Source organism: Abramis brama (genome assembly GCF_963993115.1).
Source record: "Abramis brama genome assembly, chromosome: 11".
NCBI lineage: Eukaryota > Metazoa > Chordata > Actinopteri > Cypriniformes > Leuciscidae > Abramis > Abramis brama.
Genome location: NC_139973.1, coordinates 38,709,033 through 38,729,647, shown reverse-complemented (window position 1 = coordinate 38,729,647; position 20,615 = coordinate 38,709,033). Strand labels below are relative to the sequence as shown.

General features: G+C 37.8%; 1 protein-coding gene across 20 annotated transcripts in view; it reads left to right on the top strand.

Moving 5' to 3' along the window:
* Window positions 1–20,615, top strand: part of szt2 (SZT2 subunit of KICSTOR complex) — a 130,430-nt gene that overhangs the window by 69,984 nt on the left and 39,831 nt on the right. For 13 of the 20 annotated variants that reach the window (XM_084128805.1, XM_084128807.1, XM_084128809.1 and 10 more), the window contains 10 exons: window positions 1,062–1,112; window positions 5,521–5,697; window positions 7,596–7,787; window positions 9,168–9,370; window positions 9,562–9,728; window positions 11,925–12,022; window positions 13,214–13,346; window positions 13,517–13,644; window positions 16,401–16,522; window positions 17,608–17,790. In XM_084128805.1, coding sequence (XP_083984931.1) covers window positions 1,062–1,112; window positions 5,521–5,697; window positions 7,596–7,787; window positions 9,168–9,370; window positions 9,562–9,728; window positions 11,925–12,022; window positions 13,214–13,346; window positions 13,517–13,644; window positions 16,401–16,522; window positions 17,608–17,790 — 1,454 coding nt within the window. The remainder of the gene's footprint in view (window positions 1–1,061; window positions 1,113–5,520; window positions 5,698–7,595; window positions 7,788–9,167; window positions 9,371–9,561; window positions 9,729–11,924; window positions 12,023–13,213; window positions 13,347–13,516; window positions 13,645–16,400; window positions 16,523–17,607; window positions 17,791–20,615) is intronic. The other 7 variants (XM_084128812.1, XM_084128810.1, XM_084128804.1 and 4 more) reach the window with 1 other exon arrangement.

Here is a 20,615-nt window from a genome sequence, read left to right as displayed (position 1 = left end):
TAACAATAATAATAAATATAATAATAATAAATATTATATATAATAATAATAATAATAATAATAATAATAATTATTATTATTATTATTATTATTATTATTATTATTATTATTATATTTGAGTAATTTTTCTGTGCTTTTATCATTTTATTTCGATTTTAAATTATATATATATATATATATATATATATATATATATATATATATATATATATATATATATATATATATATATATATATATATATATATATATATATTTATTTATTAAGGTTTAAATTATTTTGGTTTTAGTAGTTTTATTTGATTTACTTGCCAAGGGAACATTTCTAATGTTTGTTTGTTTAAGTAGGTTTATCAACTAATTTTCATATTTTATTTAAAAAAAACTCTTTTTTTTTTTTTAGTTAACAATAACAACGCTGATGTTAATGCAGGCAATTTAATTGGAATTTGCATTTGAATTTTATCTCCATGTTCATCTTCCTGTTTCTCTTCATCTCTCGCAGTAGTTTTCTGAAGTTGTAGCTTGCCAAGCAGCTTTAATTTATTTAAATCAGTATTCATCTGTTACAAAAACAATTAGGATGCCGATTACAGTAGCAAACTTGAACACCAATGTACTTCGTTACAATACAACTGACATAAAGTTACATTTGTGTCACATTTAAAGGCCTTTAAAAATAATGTGTCATTTTAAATCTAATCTGAAGTCTAAAACCCTTTAAGATTTTCAAACCAGAGAGGTTTTTAGCTGCGTTTTACGTGAACCCCATGAATTTTACATAACGGACTTTAGCGAGCAACATTATTTGATGACTTGAATTGCTTAAAAATCTTAAAACTGGTTAATTGAAATAAACTCTAGTAAACAGATTTTCTGACGCTGTGCTTCTCAATGCTACTTCAAAGAGTTTAGTGCTGCGAGTGACACAGGAATCGCACACTGCAACTTTAAGTTGGTGCAGCTACTCTTAACTCCCCAACACTGCTTATTGGTTGTTCATCAATGTTGATTTGTCCCATTCATTGTTTCTGTCCTGTTGGGTGTCTGTTGTGCCTCAGGTACAATGTCGGACCTTGTTCAGAATCTCTTCCCAACCTCTCAGTTTCAAGGTATAAGACCCTCCACCCACTCCACTGTTCTGCTGTGTGCCCTGTGGCGCCCCCACTGGCTGCGTGTGGTACTGCATGGTCACATGATCACAGCTTAAAGGGGTAGTTCACCCATAAATGAAAGTTTACTCACCTTCATGTCATGTCACGTTTCCATGCACCTATTTTTATACCCATTTTGGGATATAACATACAAAAACGCTAGATGGAAACGCCAAGATGTGCATAAATTCTAAAAATGCACATTAAAAGCGTATGATTGAAAACATGGGCATAAACTACAATGGAAGCACATTAATCGAATAAATTATTCGTTGCTCATTAAAAATCTGTGACTTAGCACGATGGGATGGCATAACTGGACTAGAAGGAAAAGTTTAACACAATCTCTATAGAGCTATAGAGCTTAAAAAATTATTTAAAAAAGCATCATAGAAGTTGTCCATTTGACCTGTGCACTATATTCCAAATCTTTTGAAGCCATTGCATAACTTTATATGAGGGTTAGGGTTAGGGGTTAACCCTAACCCTAACCCTAACTGATGGAATTTGAATCAGTTATTTGCTGAAAATCTAATTTTCCTTCATGTTCAGATTGAAAAATGGGAAACTGGACTGGGGTGTTTTTCATCACAGATTGTCTTGCACCAAAATGCAGATGCATATAAGAGAAAATAACTTTTAAATGTATGTTTATTTTTTAATTGGGTGAACTGTTCCTCTAAGCTGGCTGCCCAATTACCAACTCAAAACACCTTGCTAATGCTAGGAAATGTTGAATGCTTCTGGCGCATATTAAAACAAATGTTTGCAGTCAGTCAGTGTGAAGTTCACTGAGAAAAAGAGCACTGTGCGAACGCTCCCCGATTGACATCTTTGCAGTAGTATTGCAATATGTGCCTTTATGTTTGCTTAGTTAGGAAGTATCAAGCAACATTTAAGCTGCAGACAATAGGGCTTGGAAGTTTCTCTGTGAATGGAGCTCATTGTTCCATGAAGCCACAAAGACAGTAGCTGTCACACAGACAGGGCTGTTAACATTCACCCGCTGACTGACTCCATCACGAACACGATCATTTTCAAACTCTGATGTAAATGTAGCTGAAATCTGAGGGGGAAAACAAGAATGGGCCTCTAGCTTCAGTGCGTTCATGTGTTTGATAGGGCTGGGAGAAAAAATCGATTCACATAGATACCGCGTTTAATTTTTTTACGATTCTAAAATCGATTTTTTATTTATTCCAGAATCGATATTAATTCAAATTCAATTGCTTTATTTTTGTCCTTGCTTGTAGACGAGGCAGACAGAAGTTAGCCACTTTCGTTCCAACAGAGGATGAAATGTGTCGTTATCTATGAGTGTTGAGTGTCGTAATATCACAAGTGGATAGTAGTGTAACACAGCAGTGATGTATATGACTGTTCGTGTCTTCGTCATAAATTTAAGGTACCTTTCGAAACAATCCTTCAAATTTTGCAAGTATTGCTACATGTATTCTTTCATTGTATATGAAAATGTCTCATTGTGTAATGCAGTTTACAGTATTTTCACTTTGTACCGTGTATACGAGATCAGATTTTCTGAGAGTCCAAAATCATCTCATTCACACTCTCTGCCGCTGTCGTTATAGATCAGAAAGTGACTTCCATGATGGGCTCTAGGGCTTCAGTCAGACAGAGCGTCTGACTGTCTTCATGTAGTCTCACTGGAGCGCAGGGGTCACGCCACACTACATCACACCTCATCAAGTGCCCTTAAAAGATCACAGCTAATGGGGTTTTAGATGAGAGGGCAAAGAGAAGCTACTCATTGATTGGCACTGCTCTGAAAGCAACACGAACTTGCATTGCATTGCATCGTGAATCACATTCTGACACATTTCAGAAACGCGTTGATGCAGGAAATTGAGCTTGCTTCGATGGAAGCATTTATGTATTGTGTGTTTCAGACCAAATGCAACCTTTCACACATGCATCCAGGCCGCACTTGTGCAGAATGCATTCGCACTTTGCACAGGGGTGATTCATCTCAGGTGATTTTGTGTGCAGCGCATTAGCATCTGATATCTGGCACACACACACACACACTTACACATCGATCATGCTTTAAACCGCTAACGGCATACGCTAATACAAGCAGCTGGATAAATCCCTGCTCGTGCTCCACTGTTTGCTGCTAATGCCTTTTAATGCGACCGCCGCTCTGTTTGCGAGGCTTTCTTATAGCCACAACCACTGGAGCGAAGGCGCCATCGATCTCTGAGAATCTAATGATGGAAATCTCTTTCTTTCTGCGCTTATCAGAGCCGCGGCTTCACGCTGTAAACAGCACAACCGAGTCAATACAACAGCAGAAAAACCCATTTAAAGGATTTATGAGAGTTTGTACTCCAGTAGAGGCATTGTTTTTCTGAAATATAGTTGTGTTTATATAAATTAAGGGCACATATGGGTGTTTCTTCAACTATGGGCACTTTCATCCTCGTGGACTTTTAGAAAATAAACTCTCTTAAAACTTTATACACTTTTAAGCAACATTGGCACTTTTTTTTTGTAATTTTGCCATTTTTATTCTTAAATATTTCTATTTCTTCTTTAATTTTAGTAATTTTACCTCTTCAACTTAAATATACTTATTTCAGCAAGACAACATTTTAAAGTTTTTTTTAAGTTTAAGTTTTTCATCTGATATTTTTATCAAATTTTATTTCAACGTTTTCTATTGCCGAAAACTATTTTTGAATACTTTTAGTCAACAAAAACAACACTGTTTTGTTATAGTGTTTTGTGGTGAAAATTTTTACCACAGAAGTTTTAGAATAAAATGTCAGACTAGCTGACCAGCTAATTTCATAGCAAGCATTTTATGGACCCAAAATAAAATATTAAATAGGGATGCATCATCGGTATTGGCCGATTAAAGCAATTATTTTCACTGTTAGCCATTGTCTGATTGTTAAAAACAGCCGATGATCAGGGCAGATTATATCCTGTCAATCAAAATGGGTTGGAAAAAGATGTCAGACTGCAACTTATACTGTGTGTGAAGAAAATGTGTGTTGTGTTGAATTTATGGCTACAATAACACATTAACAGTTGAAAAATAGCGACATTAAAGCAGGCTCTATTTGATCCTATGTCTCGTCCCGTAGTTCAAGCCAGGGTTGCCAGGTCTGTGCTTTTTCAGTACACCAAACATTATTTGTAGTGTTCCCCCATCCAATAATCGCAAAAAGCTTCGTGCTTAAGCAACAAAGTCTCAGCTTTCAAACTATGTCCATTTTTTTACGAAATTCAAACAATGAATGGCGTTTTGATGGTCTTAAATGTGACGTGACAGATCGCTGTAGCGCCTCTGTTCAAGTGGCAACACGGAGTATGAGTCTTTTCTTCCTCTTGAATACAAGTAAATATATAAATGCAGTTGAAAATAATAGTTTGGACTCTGTTGTTAGTTTTAACCTCTAATATTGTGGTAATGTACCGAATGAGAGGGTTCCCGATATAGTTTACAGCATTAGTTGGGAGAGATTTTTTTACATTTAATCATTTAGCAGACGATTTTATCCAAAGCGACTTACAAATGCGGAGAGCAATAGAAGCAATCAAACTAGCAATAGGACAACAATATGCAAGTGCTGTGACCCTTCCCAGTTTAGTCTAACGCTGTGTACTTTTTTTTCTTCTTTAAGAAATTAAAACTATCGGCATGTATCATTCTGAATAATCAGCTATAAGTATTGGCCGAGAAATTTAGTATCCGTGCATCTCTACTATTAAATTATATTTTCAGACTAAATTAAAGCTTGAATGGAAATTACACCCATTTAAAACATGCCGTTCACAAGAGCTTTGTAACTGCACAACTTTTGAAAAACAAACATTATTAAAACAAAGTTGTTGTTTAAGGGACCGCATAATTTTTTAAATGCATACAAAAAAACAAAAAAAAAATCAAATATTGAAATGTTTTGTTTATTTCACTTTTTGTTAACATCATCATAGTCTCATGATGCTTTTTCATATTTTAATATTGAAAGGCTGTGTCTGTCGAGGGTCATCAGATCTGTACATAAAAGGCATTTGAAAAAGAAGCATAATAAATGATGAGGATCTGTTAAAAAGTTTAAAGACAGATTTCATGTGACCTTCATATAACAATATGATAATATTGACGAATATTAATTTAATGACGAATAAAAATCATCCCCTTGAGCACAGAAAGTGGCTTTGTTTGAAGAGACACAAACATATCAGCATGCGTCTCTATAGCAAACCCCCGTTTGTCTTTCAGCACTAGCTGAATTTATTGCTTTCATGCATCATTTTTTGCATCTGTTCTCTTTAGTTCTGTCTCTCTCCTCCATCACTTTCTCCTCTAACCGTGTCCACTTGCTGCGCTCCCCAGGTATCGCCTGCATCGCGCTGTCATTCGTGGACGCTAAAGGCTGCGCGCTGCAGGTTCCCGCTCAGGACGCCAGCGGACCGGCTCTTAAAGCTGACGTTTCCACCATCTCCCTCCAGCCAGACCAGTTTGAGGCCCTGACGACGGTTGTTAAGGTGGACTCTCTCAGCCAGAGCTCAGGTTGGGAAGCTTTTGCAAACAAACAGTAGTTCCATGTGCCCTCATAATCTTGAATCAGAATAACTTCCTCTTGCAGCATCTCTTCTTTGATGACAAGGGCGGGGCAACCTGTCACTCACATGAGATCCACCAATAGCAAACCACGACCATAATCAATTCCCTTGACGTCGTTAACACTCGCCGAATGCGGATGTATTTCAGCGGTGGCGCTGAACGCAGTCATTACTACTAGCCACTTTGGCGGGTTGAATATACATTTTTCAATTGTAGTCTTCTAAAAAGGCATCGGAAATAATAAACTAAGTGCAATGTAGTGTTGTCAGAAATATTGATTTTTCGATACCTATTGATACTAAAATATATGAAATGCTTCCAATACTCATTTTCCACAGAATAGACCTTATTCACAGCAGCGCCATCTTTGATTTTAAATGGGAATGAAAGCGAGGCTGAGGGACAGACATGCATCTCTTCAATGGGCTGTACTGCTATTTAATGTGTTTTTGGATTGTTCTGCTCATGAAACACTGGAAAAAATATCTTTCCAAGAAATTTCAGTTGGCAAAAAACTCCTGACAATATAAGCTGTGGAAAATTATAAGTAATCTAGGAGCTTTATACAGCTTTTTACAGCGGATGCTATTGGAAACAAGGCAAGACTATCCCTCACAGTCTCGCTTTCATACCTGTCATGGCGCTGCTCTGAATAAGGTCTATAGATACACAATACCAGCTGCGCTTTCTCGCAGTCACACACAAACCCGCCTCCTCTCACTCACTCGTTTTATTTGTTCCGGATGAATATTGTTGCTGTTACAGGGCTTGAATTTCAGTGTGGGATTGCACATACAGTGATGTGAATAAGTTAGGACACCCATGCTAAAGTTGTTAAAATAGCCCCACATCATCACACACCCTTCACCATACCTAGAGATTGGCATGGTTTTATTTCAGTTAGCCTAATAGCTGGTTTGATTTGCATTGAGAGATGATCTTATGGAAAGTACTCCATGCCAATCTCTAGGTATGGTGAAGGCTGTGTGATGATGTGGGGCTATTTTAATCCCAAAGGCCAAGGGAACTTTATCAGGATGCATAGTATTTCCCCCATGGTGGTCAAAATTGTGGCCAGTGAAAATACAGTGGCTAGTAACTTTGGAAAATCACTAGCCACAGTGGCTGGTGAGCAAAAACGTTAAAGGGTTAGTTCACCCAAAAATTCTGTCAGTAATTACTCTCCCTCATGTTGTTTCAACCCCGTAAGACTTTCATTCGTCTTCAGAACACAAATTAAGATATTTTTGATGAAATCAATATCTGCCATCTCAGAAAAGTAAAGACATCGTTAATATAGTCCAAGTGACTACAGTGGCTCAACCTTAAGTTTATCAAGCGACGAGAATACTTTTTGTGTGCAAAAACAACAACAAAAATAACGACTTTATTCAACTATTAATTTTTTTCTGTGAGCCTCTGAGTGAGTTCACTAGTGTAACAGTATTTTTGTTGTTTTTGTTTTTTAAGAAAAGTATTCTCGTCGCTTGATGAACTTAAGGTTGAGCCAATGTAGTCACTTGGACTATTTTAACGATGTCTTTACTAACTTTTCTGGGCTGGCAGATATCAATTACCTAGCTAGCAGCCTATGGAGGAGTGAGACGGCTCTCAGATTTCATCAAAAATATCTTAATATGTCTTCCGAAGATGATCTAAAGTCTTACGGGGTTGGAGAAACATGAGGGGGTGTGATTACTGACAGAATTTTCATTTTTGGGTGAACTAACCCTTTAACTTTTTTGCTCACCAGCCACTATGGCTAGTGGTAGTGGCTAGCACAACTTCCATTTCATAGTGACTTTAAATGCATGTGTGATGATGTGTGTGTGTCCTGTGCGCAGGAGCAGCTGTGCGTGTGCGCTTTGATGTGTGGGAGCAGGGTAATGTCAGCCCGCTGCAGCTGACGGACAGGCTGAGGGCCGCCCTACGCCACGCCCTCGGTGACGTCATCATGGAGATGCGCGTGCTGCCCAACCCGCTGTGTCTGGACACATTCTGTCTGCCTGCTGCCGCCCAACGGGATGAAAGCACAGGTGAGGAGCTGATGCCCATGTGAGATGCTGCATGGACTACTTTTAATGTGCTTTTTTGTCATTTTGGAGTCGCGATCTGTGAGAAGATTTGTGTGTGCACTAAATTCTCTTCACTAGTTCTCTTTCAATTCTTGTGCTTGAACGGACAAGTTCACACAAAAATTTTCAACATGCCCGTCATGGCGAGTATCCTACATCCTACACATCCAAACATAGTAGGATATGTCTTAAGTGAACAAACATTTGATAAAGACACTGATAAGTGCATCAGTATCATAGTGCTGGATCTGTGCATTAGTCTTAAAGTGACAGAAGCCTAATATTTCTTAATGTTATTCAAACCAAAAAAGACAAGGAAATCACTCACTGCTCTTGACTGAATAACTTTTGTAACTTCAATAGTGATTAATCTTTATTTAATTTATACAGTGAAGATTATATCCAATGTTGTTTAACATTTGATCTCTTTTCAATTAAATTTCTGTATCTGAAAACTAATGTTAGACCTACCTGAAAAAACTGAAAAACATTTGTCTCATATTTGTCTCTTTGTTCTATTGTATTTATTTGTGTTTGATTATTTGTTCTTATTTTCTTTATTTTTATTTGACAGTGTTTTTTATTTGTGTCACACGTTTTGCTCAATACACTACCATTCAAAAGAATGTCAGTACGACAAAAAAAGAAGAAATTACTACTTTTATTCAGCTAGGATGAATTAATTTGATCAAAAGTGACAATAAAAACATGTATAATGTTACAAAAGATTCAAATTAATGCGGTTCTTTTGAACTTTCTATCCATCAAAAGAATCCTGAAAAAAAAAGACACAAAATGAAGCAGCAAAACTGTTTTCAACACTGGTAATAATAAGAAATGTTTCAAATCAGCATATTAGAAAGATTTCTGTGACACTGAAGACTGGAGTAATGATGCTGAAAATTCAGCTTCAATCACAGGAATAAATGATATTTTAGTAAACAATTATTTTAAATGGTAATAATATTTCACTGTTTTTACTGTATTTTTGATCAAATAAATGCAGTCTTGGTGAGCAGAAGAGACATCAAAAACAAACAAAAAATCGATTACACTTTATTTAAGGTGTCTTTTTACACTGTAATTATACATTGAGTGATATTAAGTAACTACATGTACTTACATAGTTAGGATTAGGGTTTGGTTTGGTTTAGGTTTAGTTGCATATAATTATGCATAATTTATAGTTATTACTATAGTAACTACATGTAACATATGTAACAAGGACACTGTAAAATAAAGTGTTACCAATAAATCGTACTGAGCCCAAACTTTTGAACGGCAGCGTATATTGGTGAACTTGTCCTGGTTTTGCTGATCCGTAGTGTTTTGTCACTGTAGTTCCCTTGAGTCTTCTGCAGTGCGACAGTAAAGAGGTGAAGGAGAGTCATCGGAGGCCCAGTGGAGCCCACGGGCTCAGAACCAGCCCGTCTCCCATCACCCTAATATCTGCCCCCAGCTCCACCCCGAACACCGGAGCCAGCACACCTGAGTCCACCACGCCCACGGGCAAAAGCACCCGCCGCAGCTTCTGGGAAATGTTGGTGCGTGTGCTCACTCAGCATGTGCTGTCTTCATTAACAGCAAATTGCTCTCATTAATTATGCCTGTCAACGCCTTCAAAATTGCATTGATGGTCAGCATAATGTGCAATGAAGCATAATTGCTAGAGAAATGATTGGAGTGGTGCCAGTTATCTGTCTTATGATGTGTGTGTGTGTGTGTGTGTCCGTAGAGTAAACCAGAAACTTCTGAACTTGGCAGTCCAAAGACAACGGATGACATCATACCGGAGCGTGCCGAGGACAGTCGCATGGGCAGACGGAGACACAAGACGGAGAGTGTCAAACAGCAGTGGAACCATGAGAAAGCCATGGCAGTCGAACAAGAGCAAGCCCAGAGGTACAAAATACATTTTGTTTCCTAGGGTTATGTTTGTTCAAATGACATCTGCTCAAGCTTCATGTTCAGATGGTAAGACAAAGAAACAGACCCAGTGTGCCATTTAAAACTGAAACTAGTAAAAAAGTTTTTGTTAATTGATATAAAGCTGGAAAAAAAAGTATATTTGACTTGTGCTGCAAAAGGAGTCAGAATGCACACGGGATAAATTCGAGCTACAGGCAAAACAAGTGATTTTTATTTTTTTTTGGTTGATTTTTGAGATTTTTAGAAAAATGAGTTCCTTAAAGGGTTAGTTCACCCAAAAATGAAAATTCTGTCAGTAATTACTCACCCTCATGTTGTTCCAACCCCGTAAGACTTTCATTCATCTTCAGAACACAAATTAAGATATTTTTGATAAAATCTGAGAGCCGTCTCACTCCATAGGCTGCTAGGTAATCAATATCTGCCATCCCAGAAAAGTTAGTAAAGACATCGTTAAAATAGTCCAAGTGACTACAGTGGCTCAACCATAAGTTCATCAAGCGACGAGAATACTTTTTGTGCGCAAAACCCCCCCAAAAATAACGACTTTATTCAACTATTCATTTTCATGAACGTAGGCTCACCATTGGCCGACGCTGGTCATGTGTGTGATGCGTGTGATGGTGGCCAATAGTGAGCCTACGTTCTGACGTATAACCCAGAAGCGCTGCGCTGTTACACTACGTGAACTCACTCAGAGAAACACAGAAGAAAATCAATAGTTGAATAAAGTCGTTATTTTTGTGTTTTTTTGCACACAAAAAGTATTCTCGTCGCTTGATGAACTTCAGGTTGAGCCACTGTAGTCACTTGGACTATTTTAAACATTGTCTTTACTAACTTTTCTGGGATATTTCAATTACCTAGCAGCCTATGGAGGAGTGAGCCAGCTCTCAGATTTCATCAAAAATATCTTTGTGTTCAGAAGATGAATGAAAGTCTTACAGGGTTGGAACAACATGAGGGCGAGTAATTACTGACAGAATTTTAATTTTTGGGAGAACTAACCCTTTAAGCCCTCGTCTAGCAATCCAAATGCTCCAAATAGCAATTAAACATCTAAAAGTATCTTTATTTGTTCATTTTCTGAGAGGAGTACTTTTCCTTTGTCCATGAAAAATGCTGTTTTATCTCTGCTCGCGTCTCGTGTTTCCCCTCAGCACAAGTTCGGTATTGTTTTAAAGCGCAGTATTCCAACGCTGTGAATATTCATAGCGAATTCTGTGAACCAATGAAATGTGATTTTCAAACTCATGCTGATGTAAACAAAACGATCTTACTCGCGCGGGCTGTCAGATCTGATGCGTGAGCACAAAGACGCCTTCGACACCATGCGATCCCGATATACACATACTGTACTGTATACACAGAATTACAGTATTTTAAAATATCTGTCTTGGCGAAACATGATCTGTTATGTCTTAAATAAACGTTAGGTTAACTGTTGGGGAAATTATCTGATATGTAATATTATATTACATCCGTGCGGTACAGTAAGTCTTAATGAATGAGCTGTTAAATAAAAGGTTAAAATAAATAAATAAATGTTAATCAAACAATTGTGGTATCATGGGAAAAAAAAGTTGAATATATATTTTTCCTATAGATATTTGGTTTTGACGTGGTGTGTGCCAAATTTGGTGTTATTACCGGGGATTTTAAGGGTTGCTTGGTGATTTTGTTTTGAAACCTTTAGAAAACTTGATTTTTCTTAAAATTGACTTAAAAACTGACTCTATCAACTTCAAGCAGGTGTAGCTCAGTCATTTTTGTCTGATTCCAACAAATCATACATAATGCTGTGTATTTTAATAGAGAATGTAACTTATTTTTTTTAAATGTGCTCATTGCCACTTATTTTGTCAGCACGGGTCTCATATGTTCTCTGAAACACCTCCATTGTGCCAAATACCCACATTTTTATTACTGTGCAAAATCAGAATAATCAGATTTCCAAAATGATTTCTGGCCAGTTCTTCCTGGCAATTTCTGAGATGCCAATTTGGATGGAATACAATAGATAATTTGGCCGTGGGTGTTGGGAGAATACTGGCATTTCTGATTCAGATGGCAGTAACTTGAGAGACATAAATGCTGAAATGACCTCTAACAGAAGCAATTATCATCCGTATAGGCCTATAGACGTGTCTGGATGTCTTTGTGTTGTAGGAGACATGCAGTCCAGCTGGAGGAAGGTGATACCGGCACTCTTCAAACCGTCTACCAGACCACGTACCTGCCCTGGGTCACCTTCATGAACAAACTGGGTGAGTTCCCACATCCGTGTAATACTTTTCTATTTATGACTGTGCAAATAACTAGTTGAAACTTAAATGAGATTTCATATATGGGTGAAACACGGGCAGGTTAATGTGCATATACCCTTTGTATTTCCATTACAACCAAATAATTACATATTAGCTAGCAGTATTGAGAACAGCAATTCTTTGATATTATTATAATAATTATTTGTTGTATACCATTTCAATTGGCATTTATATTCACAATTTATAATTGAAGGTCTTATGAAAAACCACAAATTAGAATTTCCCTGATTTTAACTTTCTCTATTCATTTATTATAAAGTGAAAGTTTAACAAGCCCCCAAAAAAGTCAAATTTCACCCGTCAACACTCTTAATAACTTAGGAAATGTTAATTAAAGAAGATAAGAAAGTTTAAAAAGGGTTAGTTCACCCTAAAATGAACTGAAAGTCATCATTTACTCACCCTGGTGTTGTTCTAATGCCGGATGCCCTTCTTTATTTTTCGGACCACAAAAAGAGAAATTTAAGAAAATGTTCGCTTTCATCCATATAATGACACTGTCACTGACTGTCATCTGACAACCGGAGTTCTGGTGCGGTGATATTTGACTGTGATGGAAGAAAGTACACAGATACTTTTTTGGGATTTCTAGGCATTGTATTTCACGTGGCGTTTTTGTTAATCTTGATTTATCACAACTCGTGTGCCTTTTCTGGGCGAGTCAGAGACTAATAGAGCCTCACGCACAGAAGACCATCAGCCAAAGTCAGGATTTTTGTTAAATAATACATAACATTTTGGTTTGCTTTTCACCAAACCCCATCTTATACACCCAGAACACATGGAATATATGGCACGTGTCACATGGGATTATTCTGTTTTTGTTTTGTTTTTTAAGCTTGATGCTGGTTTCTGTTCACTGCCATTATATGGACTAGTGTGAGCGGGACATTTTTTTTAAAATTTTTCTTTTGTGGTCCGTAAAAGAAAGAACAGCCTACCGCATTAGACCACTAAGTAAATGATGATTTTATTTTATTTTATTTAATTTTATGGTGAACTATCCCTTCAACGTGATTTATAATCTATTCAAAACCTAAAAAGATTGTTTAGAATAATCAGAACATTTCTTTCTTCATATCATCCAAACGTTCCCTGATTAAAGAATTATTTTCTCTTGTTGTCTTGCAGGCTGTCCGTCCATCCAGCACTGTTCAACTGAAGTCTCGCATCATTTCCTCCTGCCTTCCATCCTCTCAGAAATTGTCAATCTTGTCAGCTCACTGGCCAGTGACACCATAGTCAAAGTGTTCGAAAGAACCAGGTGCGTTCCTGACCTGGTCGAAGCATTCATCCGAACTGTCCAGATGTGTTTCAAATCATGTGATTAGTTGTTTCTGCATTTGGTGCATCGTTGTGCAATGTGCCATCCGATGTTTCCGTCGATTCAGTTTATGCTTAAACCGATGGACTGTTTCATGTGTGTGTCGGCAGCTGTCCTCAGGGAGACATCTATGTCCCCCTGTCAATCATCCAGCACATCAGCCAACCACCTACCACCTCCAGGAGCTTCATTCTCATTGGTCGCAACTTCAGCCAATGGCATTGCAGTACAGAACAAGGTACCTCCTATGTTCATCATGTCATCTTAAGCCGTATTCAGACGGGACTAGTTTTCTAAACGACGTTTGAGTCACAATTCTTATCACTCGACGTCTGTGATTACATGTACCGATTCGGACAGGACTAACATTTCCGTGTTTATTACTAGGAGCTTGTGTGCATCACGTATCGCATATATCTATTTTTGCTTTATTATTTATTGATATAATTTTAGTTTATTATAAGTAAACTTCTCGAGTGTATATAATAAACGCACATAAGTGAAACACGAAATTCTCTAATTTCTCTAGTCCTGTCCGAATAGGGCTTTTGGTTACACTCTCTTTCGAGATTATTTAACACACAGGTTGAACTTGCATTGGAGGAAACTGTCCAACACATTGCAATTTGTTTTATTTTCATGAATAGGCTTATTATATAACCACAGTTACAATACATTTAGTAAAACAACATTAACAAGTGCCAATATAACAAATAATGCATTTGGTGTAGTGCATTATAATCTCATTATAAAGTGATGTGAATGATGTAATGATGTCATTTAACTGTGGTTGCACTCATTCATGAGAACATATAAATGATTACAAGGTGAATTATAAGGCACTGGGAATGCATTACAATGCATAACATTAACCTTTGTAATGCATTATATATTCAGCTGAATCTCATGAAAATTATCTTCTAATCAGGTCATATTTCTCCCCAAAATTAAAAGAAAAAATAATCAGGAAATAGTTTCTAGAAAGAAAAAGAAACCTATAGTATCATATGTGACAGAAAAATGCAGACATAAGTAAATAAATAATAGTGTTTAATATAAATGTATATAATTGCAGTATTACCAGAAATTAATTAATAATGTTGTCATTTAAAAATAAATACTACAAATATGTAATATTTAGTCCTGAAATGATTTATATTTGCTTACAAATCTACTTTTCAGCTATGCTTTACAATTCAAATAATATTTAATTATTATTTCACTTTACATTAATGAGAACGCTCAGTACAGGGGGTAATTTGCTTAATTGTCATGACATTTTGTCACAATGTAAAAAAGTTTTAATGGGCCTAAAATAGGCTTCATTGTCTTTGAGCAAGATTTTATTTTTATTTTATTTTTTTTTATTTTGGGGTAATATATGACCGAGACATTTCTCTGTGACATTCAGGCTTCATGATACTGACACTTTTAAGATCATACTCCAGTAATTTGGCTGAAGTTTAACTGGCTCTAGGCAATGTAAGGTCATTACTGAATTCTGTGGTCAACAGGTCCCCTGGCTTCTAACCGCTCTCTCTCTGTGACAACATTAAACCATGTGTCCAAAGCTGAAGTTTCTCAAGTTATTAACTTCACTAGTTCTTTATAGTTTAACCGCTTTCTCACCATGGGCTCAGATGCATCACGTTCTCTTCTACCAGAATCTCTTACTGCATCGCTGCGCTTGGTGTTTTTATCTTGTGTTCAGCTGATCTTGCAAATAAATGTTTTCTTTTTTCTTTTATGATTTTATTTTTAGTATTGCTGGGTGTATTCATCTCTTACATCTCTTTTAGCCTACGAGTGTATAATGAATGATTACTATTTTTCTTGCATCATAGATTCATAGATCTTTCGCTTATGTTGTCTCTTGCAGAGCTTTGTGCGTGCGTGTGTGTGTGTGTGTGTGCGTATGTATGCGAGTGTGTGTGCATGCATGTATGTGTGTGTTAATGCCTCATTAACATAGAGTTGTCTCGTTTTGCAAAGCTGTTTGTGCTCATCTCTGTTTGCCCACAGAAGACAGTTCAGATGAAGAGAACAGTCCAGTACTAAATAGGTGCACACGTAAGTTTGGCCCCTTATGGGGCCCCTAGTGGCCCTCACTGCGACAGGGGCCCTTCCTCCAAATCACTCCATTACACCACAGACACACACTGACAGGGACTGGATATTTGAGTGATTCTTCAAATAGGACTTTTCTGTCCTGGAAAGATAATTTTTCTCATTTTTAAGAACTTTACAAGGCAAAATAATCACATCAATTATTTTGGTGTGTATGAATGTGTTTTCAAAGAATCACCATACTTCCCACAATAATGAATTTATGAAAATTCTGTGAAATCAGAGAAATCTGGTTCAACATTTGAGAAATTTACTTTTTAACCAAAACCATTAAAAAAATCCATCCATCCATCCTAATTACTGCTGTAATTACCCATCACACTTAATGCCTAAATCTTTATAGTTGAACAGATCTTTATTCCAGGACTATAAATGTTTTGAAATAAACTACGCATATTTCAAGAATTTTAAAGAAAGTAGTTTAAAGTGCTCCTAATTGAAGGTTCACTCATTTATGCATGTATGCAAGATCATTTTTATCCCTGCTTGTACTGTACCATTGAAACCTGAAGATTGTTTTACCTTCTAGATGAGTATGTGTTCTGATGTTGGCATTTAAAAAATACTAGAGATTAATTAAGCAGAGAATGTCATACTCAAGAGTGAGTTCTGCATTGCCTTTCTCCTCAAGCACACTCTATAGATGATATAAATGTCGTGTCTCAAGGCTATAAAACCTTTTTTTAAATTCATTTTTTTAATGTAATGATCCCTAAAATAATCCCATAGCTGTTATTCAGAGGTAAACTTAATAGATTCAGAATTGATATTACGATCAGATCTTTATTTCTTGCTCTTTGTCTATTATCTACACAAATTTCTTTACCCAAATAACACCACCTCACATAATTCTGTCTTTTATTAAAGCTCATAAGGGTCTGCAGCGGTTCGAGTCCTTGGAGCACAGTGATTGGCTGAGCCTAGGACAGGCTATGAGGGGCGTGGCTCCACGCCAGCGCTTCCTGTACATACACATTGTCAATAAGAAGGTCAGTTCTGTTGAATATAACCAGCCGTGACATGCGTAAGCAACACACAATAAAAACGAAGCTGTCTAAACCAGCTTCGACAAGCAACAGGATTTTGTTGCTCCACATAGCTGCATATCAACAATTAAATATGTTATAATCAACTGTGATTGTGTCACGTCATGCAGGATTTGTGAGGTCTGGTCTTTCGGTTTCATATTATGAGTCCTATCTTGCACCCAGTGCAACTGACTTTGTACACCGACGCATGTGTCATTCCTATTTTGCACCCGACGCACAGCGGACTTTTCCCTCCACAGACGCACGTCGGTAAATTAGGGAATGAACTTGCGCTCCCGGGGGCGGTTCAGCGAAAAGAGGAGGCGTGTTCCAGCACAAACGTTCCCTGGTGCTATTTTGCAGTTTCAGAAAACAATTCCGCCACAGACCAGGAGAAACCTCGTCTAAAGTCAGTGGCGCGTTCAGATGCTATTTTAAGGGCGCATGCTTGGCCATAATGTAGCGTGTGCACAACGCACATACACTTTGCTTCTCTCATCTACACAAGGAAAAATTAATTACAAGGAAAAATATTCCACATGAGGGAAATCATTGTGGTGTCCATGAAGATGTGAAAAAATAGGCATAAATCTAGCATACACATTTACCAAAATTATTATACGCCTGTTTAACCGAAGCTAATTTGGGTGTGTTTCTCCATCGCCAATGTCACTTCTCTGTGTTTTACGGCCCTGACGAGAACGTCGGTCTCCTCGGCTGTGAACTGCTCCTGGGGTGCGCCTGGCAAATCCGCCGTTATAATAGCAATCCGCCATGGAACAAGCGTGTCTGCTCTTAAAGGGAATGTGAGATGTCGCTCTGATTGGTTTATTTCACGTTACGGCCAAACCACACCTATGAGTAATGAAGCTACTTCAGACCAACACATTTTAGATTTGCGTCGGGAGCAAGAGTCATTTATCCCGCCGGTATAATAGCAACAGCGCCTGAGATCCGCCCACAAAGTTACTTGCGTTTCGCGTTTGATACTTGCGTTTCAGATCGTTAAAATAGGGCTCTATATCTCTATGTGTTTGTGTTCACAGGTGACTCTGTACACGTATAACTGGTCTGTGGATCTGGGCAGCTCTCTGAATCAAGGTTTGGTCAGACTGGTGCACTGGCAGAACGCCCGCGCACATGTGGTCAACTGCCTCCTGAGTCAGAAAATGGGTCTTTTCCATCATTACTGCTTCTCTGATACACCTACACATGAGGATCTGAAACAGGTCAGAATGCAAAACACACTGGCTGTGTTCTCAATGCAATACTAGCATGCAAACGATTCATTACAAACAGCACATGAAACGAATGGTAATTTGCTGTGTGGTTGTCACACAATCTCATTATGCAAGTTTATTTCAGGCAGTGACATCCAATTATCTAATCTTGGAAATAAACATGGTTATTTTGTGTTTTTAATCAGATTTTAAAAATAATAATATCTAATTCAATCAAGGGATGTTTACAGTTCACGACTGATATCATGATTAAAAATAACCATATTTATTTGAAATGGAAATTTTAACATCATAAATGACTTTATCGTCACTTTTGATTAATTTAATGCAATTTTATGCAAAGATTTTCTTTTTTTTACCTTTTTTTTAAAGAAATAAATACTGACTCTACACACTCCCTTCATCACACATACTAGATAGTATGCCATTCTCAACAAACCCTTTCTCTGTAAGCTGTCACGGATTGCTGGACATTGGTTAGGATGAGCTTTTAGAACAGTGTTTTTGGGCAGAATAAGATACAGACAGCACTAGTGAGTTGGTTTAAGCAGCTCGTCAGTTTCAGGCGATCCCCGAGGCGGTCTGACATGTCGCACTCAGTGACGGACAGCTGTCAGATCCTCAGGGCAGGACGGTAATCACTCTAGCACACCTGTTAACACCAAACAACTGGAAACAATCCAGACCACTGGTCCTGCCGAAATTAGACATCACTGCGCTGCCAAAACGGTTTATTCCTGCGCAGAGTCGTGCTCGTCTGAACAGACTGGATTGAATCACGCTGTGTTTTAGCTGTTCGCAGTTAATGCAGCAGAACATGTCTGTTCGTTAAGTCAGTAAAGAGCAGAAATCTTCTGTAACAGTGTTCACTGTTATTGATTCAGTTGTCAGCTGTTTGTCAAGATTTTTTTCCCAAATGTCGGGATGTATTTTGGGGAAGCAGACTGTTGTTGATGTCATTATCGAGAGCTTGTGTGTTCAACCTAAAGGCCTTTAACGTAACTGCTTATGACAGTTATGTGCCTGCATAAATACGCATTCATACATTTCTTATTACATTTCTTAAAAGGGCATACTCATGGAAAATAGATTTTCACAGGTTTCTTATAATAGATATATATTGACTATGCAGATGGATGGATGGATGGATGGATGGATAGATGGATAGATACCATATACCTGATAGATAGTCTGTCTCACTGACTGACGGACGGATGGATGGATGGATGGATGGATGGATGGATGGATAGACGGATAGATGGATAGATGGCCGATGGATGGACGGATGGATGGATGGATAGACGGATAGATGGATGGACGGATAGATGGATAGATGGCCGATGGATGGACGGATGGATGGACGGACGGATGGATGGATGGATGGATGGATGGATGGACGGATGGATGGACGGATGGATGGATGGATGGATGGATGGATGGATGGATGGATGGATGGATGGATGGATGGATGGATGGATGGACGGATGGATGGACGGATGGATGGATGGACGGGTGGATGGACGGGTGGATGGACGGGTGGATGGATAGATACATGGATGGATGGACGGACGGATGGATGGATGGATGGATGGATGGATGGATGGATAGATAGATGGACAGACGGATGGATAGATGGACGGATGGATGGATAGATTAATTTTATTATTTACAGGGTTTATTATATACAGATGAACATCACTTTAATGAAAACTTGCAGGTGAAATAAGTCATATTTCAATTTAGTTAATTCAGTTTGATTCAGACTGGTAAAGTGAGTTTTTGAGTGATTCATTAAAAAATTAAGTCAAACACTCCTGTTCTTGTTAATCAGACTACAACTGGTCAACTAAAACTAAATTATTACCCTCATTAAAACCTTGACCGCAACATTATGACTGAACTTCAGGGAAAACAAATAGAAAATGTCTTATTTAAACGGATGCTCTGCGCTTGTGTGTGTCTGTGTGTGGGAGAAGATAAACACAAACCCGTGGAGATTCTTCTGGAGAATAAAGAGCGTTCCTTCAGATATGAAGTTTTTCCAGCAGACACTGTTTATCTCCTGACGTCCGGGGCTGTTCTGGTTCCAGAGGCTGAGACTGTCTGGAGTTTAGTCGGTGAAATATCACTTTGTTCATCATTCGTCTGTGTCTGTCCTTGAGGGAACAGGATGAGGGAGAGATCCTCAGTGTTCACTCTTCCTTTGATCCCTTTATGTCAGTCAGTCCAGTCAAATCTCTCTTTGTTTGGACCTTTGTGTATATGTATGTGAGAAAGAGACAACAAAAATGTAGAAAAATCTGATGGTGGGGCTGATTTTTGAGAAAAGTCTGCAAATTGAGTCTTCACTAAGTTCTTCTGACCAGTCCTACTTTAGCAACTGTTTCCATATGCCATTTTCTCAAAAAGTTGTTGCTCTTGTGAGTCTATAAATGATCTGTGTGTTTGGATGACTTTGAACTAAATTTGATGGAAATGATGCAAATATGGTAAACCGTTGTTGCCACGAAGTAGCCAGAGAGGTTGCAAATAGTATTTTCTTCCTTTTACAAGTCTTTAAATGAATCTTGATATGAATTTAAAGGGTAACGCCAAAATTGAACCTAGGCTCTTTTTGTTAATCTACCCGAGTCAAACTTCGTGTAAAAGCATAATTAGAATGGAAATGCCACTTTTAAGATTAACCGTATTTTTGTTTTCGGTCAAAATGCCTTTTGAATGGGAGTGCTTGTGGCACGACTATGATAGCATCAAAATCACTATTTTTAAAACACTAATGCGGCTCGACACAACATGAAACTGTGCTGGAAGTG